At 39.7% G+C, this 6,000-nt stretch overlaps 1 protein-coding gene across 1 annotated transcript in view; it reads right to left on the bottom strand.

Moving 5' to 3' along the window:
* Positions 1-3,942: 3,942 nt before the first annotated feature.
* Positions 3,943-6,000, bottom strand: part of SLC35F4 (solute carrier family 35 member F4) — a 204,144-nt gene continuing 202,086 nt past the window's right edge. Inside the window, exon 8 of the mRNA XM_036918803.2 lies at positions 3,943-4,370. Within this exon, the coding sequence (XP_036774698.1) occupies positions 4,129-4,370 (242 nt within the window). The 3' untranslated portion in view covers positions 3,943-4,128. The remainder of the gene's footprint in view (positions 4,371-6,000) is intronic.

The raw sequence follows: 6,000 nt of genomic DNA, 5'->3' as shown, positions 1-6,000 counted from the left end.
GAACTGTGATTCCCGTCCAGTCCCCTACAGAAGCCCTGCCTCCTGGTCTCTGAGGAGGAACAGGTTTGGATAAAGAGACGAGGTAATAGTAACCTTGACAAGGAACTTCTACCCACAGATGAGAGATCTTGTCAGCTTCCGCCAATCCCAGCTGAACCCGACTCATTGAAGGCACAGCATAGGCACAGAGGAAGCATGGCCATATTTGCTCAGTGTCTGAAATATATTGCTTCATTGGACTCTCACCATAACCATGAGAGGCAGCAAGGAAAGGTATTATTATTTTTATTTGTGATTGATTTACTTTACCTGAATTAGCGGGAACAATGCACATTCCCAAAATGATTTAAAAATTTTTCTGAATTGTTGTTGAAATTAATCGTCATGGTCATACTTACCTATAAAGGTTGAAGCTCCCGGAAGCAGGGACTATTGCCTACACATTTTATATCCCTTTCCCCACAGCACAGAGGATATGTAATCACAGAAAGTTCTATCGGACGATGCTGCTCTAGAGGCAGGCCAAGGCTGCTTGGTGATGATCTAATATAATACCCTACTTCAGATCCAGAAGTAGAGCTTAATAATTTTTGAATGAATAAATGAATGAATATGATTAACGTAAGTGTTTTCTTAATATAGACTGATCTAATTATGGTGATCAGTCATAGGTTGAATTAGTGCATTCCAGGGTAGCTGACTCCATTTTTCAAAATGAATCATCAAAAAGAGCAAAACAGCTCATTTCTTAAAGATGTCAAATTGCAATTTTAAATGTCACACTAAGTAATAGCAAGATGCTGGGGTGGGTTAGTCAGTGATTACTGCTATTTAACAGTAATTCAAAAATAAGGCAAAAGCAATGTTTGTACCAATATGGCATTTAAACAGCCCAAACCAGCTCTCCTTAGATAATGAATTAATTTGTATTTACTAATGAAGTATTTCATTTATTTTGTCCCATTTTTCAGGAATCTTAAAGTTCATCATGGTTATTATTTCAGTTGATATCATGCCATCTATCTATGCCAGGAGACTGGCACTGCCTTTGCAAAAAAAGACAGAGAAATGTAAAAATATTAAGGTTGAACATCAAGGTAAAAGCATTAACCATGATGCCCAGCCAGTGGGTGTGATATCCTGAGTCCCCTTTTTTGCCCTGTGATTGTCTCATCTATAATTTTAGAGACAACTGAATAAAAAAAACAAAGGATAGTAAAACAGATGCCAGAAAATTTTGGCTTCTTGTACTAAATTTCCCAGAAGATGCAGATTATCTTAAATTGTTAGATGCCCTAACCAGCCTCTTAGGGAAGAAGTGCCTTTTATCAGTTCAGCAAGTTGGTATTTTGTGGAAACACAGCAAAGGCTATGGCACATTTAAGCCCCTTTGGTCTGCTTTAACGAACCTCATCTATGAGAATGCCTTTCCTTAAGTAAGACTGGTGCAGCTTGGGGAAGGACGTATTGCGATAGTGTAAAACAACCCATTCATTCATTTATTGAGTGTCTCTAAGTGCCAGGCACTCTGCTAGGAACATAGTGATGAATGCCACACAATCCCTGCTCTCAAGGAGTTCAGGGTCTACTGGGAACTCAGACAAGAGACTGCCAACTACCACAGAAGGCAACCGGTGCAACCCCTCAGAATGGGCGTAAGTGGGGGCTTCAAAGGGAGCCATATTATTCAGCTTGGGGTATACGAAAAGACTTCCTGGGAAAACAGAAAAAAATCGTGTCATGAGGCCTAGGTAAGAGTTATTCAAGTGATGAGAGAGGAAAAGGAATACATGAGATTTAATTGCAATTTGGCATCTTTAAGAAGTGAGCTCTCATTCAAGTGATGAGAGAGGAAAAGAAAGAGAGCATGTCTTGATTGAAGAACTGCAAGAATTTACTGTTGCTCAAGCACAGAGATTCCAGGGGGCCATGGAGGGTGGTGTGGTGGAAGGAAGACCTGGAGCCGCGCAGTCTGATATGGTAGCCAATAGGTGATTTCATTTATATGTGCAATCTATAAAAGTAAAACAAATGAACAAATGAAACAGAAATAGACTCATAAGTACAGAGAACAAACGGATGGTTGCCATAGGGGAAGGGGTTGGGGGGACAGGCAAAATAGTGAAGGAGATAAAGAAGTACAAACTTCCAGTTATAAAATAAATAAGTCACAGGGATGAAAAGTAGAGCACAGGGAATGTAATGAATAATATTATAATAACTTTGTAGAGTGACATTTTGTAATGTGAGCATTTTTTAATGTGTCTAATTGTTGAATCACTATGTCGTTCAACCTAAAACCAGTATGATGTTGTGTATAACTATCCTTCAATTATAAATAATAAATTTAAGTTTAAATTAGTTTAAAGTACATAAAATAAGAAATGCAGTCCTTCCATTGCACTAGCCATATCTAAAGAGCTTGATGGCCACTCATTGGGCGGTGCTGATATAGGTATTCCCATCATCGCAGGAAGTTCTGTTGCGTGGTGCTTCCCTAGAGACAGTTGGGGCCCAAAGATGAGCCTCCCCAATATGTAAAGGTGTTTGGACCTTATTCTGAGGGCAGTGAGATGCCACTGAAGAGCTTTATACAGGGGAGCAGAATGATCAAGTTTATGTATTAGAAAAGTCACTGTGCAGGGCACAAAAGAGATGAGAGAGAGGGAAGACTAGGAGTCAGGGAGACCAGTAAAGGGGGATTTCACTCCTTGGGGGAGACAATGGGGCTCAGGATGGGCAGCATAGTAGAGAAGTGTACAGATTCAGGAGATACTAAGAAAGGGAACTGAAAGGACTTATGGCTTAGATGTGGAGGATGAGGAAGGCAGAAGCTAAGGTTGACTCCTGGCTTGAGCTTCAGTGAGTGATGGTGCCATTAACCTAGAGAGAGAACAAGGAGAGGAGAGATTAGGTCTGGGGAAAAGAGATGATGGATTTAGCTTTGTTCTTGAATTGAAGTGAACAATGAGGCATCCAAGTGAGCTTGCAGAATGCATTTGGACAGTCAGATCCTTAGCTCAGGGGACAAATCCAGCCCGGACATAAAGATTTTAAGGAAGCACACATGGATGGCATTTGAAGCTGTGGGAGCAGATGAGATTCTGAGGGAGTGAACATGGAGTGAGATGCTAAGAAGGCCAAGGACTGGACACTGACAGTGATGGGACCAGCCTAGGAAGAGGGGCCCACAGAAGTGGACAGCAAGACAGAAAGAGCCAGGAGACTGTAGGGTATCTAGGTGAAGAGAAAATCTCAGGGAAAAGGAGTGGTCATCAAGTCAAGTGCTTCAGAGAGGACAAAAAGTAAGGGTTGGACAGTGTCAATATGGAATTTGCAAGAGAGAGAGGTCATTGGTGACTTTGTGAATGCACTTCCAGAAGAGGCATGGGGCAGAGGTGGATTGCATTGGGCTGAAGAGTGAGTGGGAGTTGGAGAAGTGACAGCAAACAAAAACATCTCTTCCAAAAAACTTGGTGGTGAAGGACTGTAGAGATGGCTGATAGCAGTTGTCTTCTCTATTAACTATTGCCATTTTCAGATGTCTCTCCTATTAGAGAAATTTGTAACTTCTCTTACGCTCTGTGCTACTCTAAGCATGTTGTAAGTACAGGTGGGGTCCTCTGTGTCTTCACATCTTCATTGTCCCTAGTGTAGGTCTTACACATAGAAGATGCTCTACTGATATTTAATTACTCTCCAGCTTTTAATTTTAAGACTCTTACTTGCCTTAAATATGTATAAAGTGAGTATCCTTTTCATGTGTTTTCCTTTTATGCAGCTTCCTCTGGTTGAATGAAAAGGTCTCATTCCAGGTGAAAAAAAGTTCATGACAGGTCCAGAATTTCACAGAATCTCATGCTTTCAGGAAATTTTGTGAACTAGCGGGGCAAGTCCACCGCCCTTCAATGGAAGAATTAGAACAAAGATGAGTATGTTTTAATTAAAAAATTTTATTATGATTATTTACACCAGTTCCTTGATAAGCATATAAATGTAAACTTTTATTGTTGGTGTTTTCACATATGACTTTTCCAAATTCAGTTAATTGTTTGAGTGTATAGGTAGTGAGAAAAGTTAATTATATTCACAGAATATACATACACGTGCATTCAAAATGTGTCCTCTTTAAGCCAGTGGTATAGACACTGTCCCGTTGGCCCTGCTTCTGCCCCGCAGGTGTACACTGGAATCAGTGATATCATCCACATGCTCCTCACTCTTCTTTTCCTTTAGGCTGTTGATGAATCTCAGGGTAATTTCATCCCACTCCTCAGGCAGTAGCATCAGCAGAAACCCAATGCAGATGATGATGGTAGCAGCCAGGCGGACAACACTGAATATCACCTCCTGCTTCAGGAGATCCACAGCTAGGGAAGGAAAACCAAGTCAGTCAGTCTATGACTGTCTCTAAGGTCCTTTGGAAACAAATGCCTGATGGCAGAGTGACTTCTAGAGATTTCCAAAAGCCTCCCTTGTTTTTTTTTTTTTTGAGCTCGTCTCTCCTTGTTTCATACCTTTACCTACATTGTTTTCTTCTTTTGCTTGCCATTCTTTTTCTTTAAATCATAATTATCTTCCAAGGCTCATACCATGTGATTTAATTACCTCTGCAGTTTTATTTCTTAAAACTTTTCCTCTGCAACCCTTTATTCATCTTCGGTATCACTGGACCACTGAAGATTTTGGGGGATATATTTATTATTGAAGTATAATTGATGTACAATAGTATACTGGGTTCAAGGATACAACATAGTGACTTGACACATTATTAAATGCTCACCCCAACTAGTACAGTTACTGTCAAAATTGTCAACATTGACAGTTACAGAACTATTGGCTATGTTCTCTATGCTGTACTGTCATCCCCATGGCTAATTTATATTATGATTGAGATTTTGTTTATTTTTCAAGTGAACCAAGCTCGTAATTGTCTAGGTTTTTGCACATGCTGTTCTTTTTAAAATTTTAATTGAGAAATTCATATAAATTAAAGCTAACCATTTTTAAGTGAATTTAGGGGCATCTTGTACATTCATAATGTCATACAACCAGGACCTCTGTCTGGTTCTAAAACATCTCTATCACTTCAAAATAAAACCCAATGTCCATGAAGCAGTTAACTCCCCTATCCCTACCTGCCATCCCCACCCTACCCTGGTCTCTGGCAGCTGCTGACCTGCTGTTTGTTTCTGTGGGTTTACCTTTCATGGACATTTCATACAAATGGAATCACACAATGTGTGACCTTTTGTGTCTGGGCTCTTTTGCACTTAGCATAATGTTTCCAAGGTTCAGTCATGTTGTAACATATATTAGTACTTCATTCCTTTTTTTGGATGAATAATATATTGTTGTATCACAATTTGTTTATCAGTTTATCTACTGATGGACATTTGGGTATTTCCACTTTTCAGCCATTGAGAATAGTGTTGCTATGAACATTCATGTACAAGTATATTTTTCAGTCCCTGTTTTCAGTTTTTTGAGGTATCTAGTAGAGGAATGTGCACAAAATGCCCTTTCTTCCTCATATCCACATCATCCAGCTTCTCCCTTCAGGCTTCTTACAGGAAGCCTACCTGGTTGCTTCTGCTGTGTCTCTCAGAGCATTCAGTATGTACCTCTACCAAAACAATTCTCTCTCTACATTATAATTACTCAATTCCTTTAGTCTCCTTCTCTATACTGCATGGTCCTGATAACTGTGTCTTATTCAGGATCTATCATCAGTATTAGCAGAATTATTTGCTAAATGTATGAATCCATGGATGAATGAATGAGTTTCCTTGATAACTCCACTCCTCCCTGATACTCCTTTCCTCTGAATATCTTACAGTCCTTGGAGTCTGTCCCCTACAATGTGGTGTTTATTAATAAATTACTGTGTAGAGTCCCAAGTCATTTCATGTATGTTGGTCTTGTTTTCCAAATTCAACATAAGCTTCTGATGGGGAAAATAGCATCATTTTTTCCCTGTCTTTTCTACAATTCTGATCC

The sequence above is a fragment of the Manis pentadactyla genome, chromosome 11, assembly GCF_030020395.1.
Source record: "Manis pentadactyla isolate mManPen7 chromosome 11, mManPen7.hap1, whole genome shotgun sequence".
Classification (NCBI taxonomy): domain Eukaryota; kingdom Metazoa; phylum Chordata; class Mammalia; order Pholidota; family Manidae; genus Manis; species Manis pentadactyla.
The sequence above is the reverse complement of the archived record's forward strand: the minus strand, read 5'-3'. Positions and strand labels throughout refer to the sequence as shown.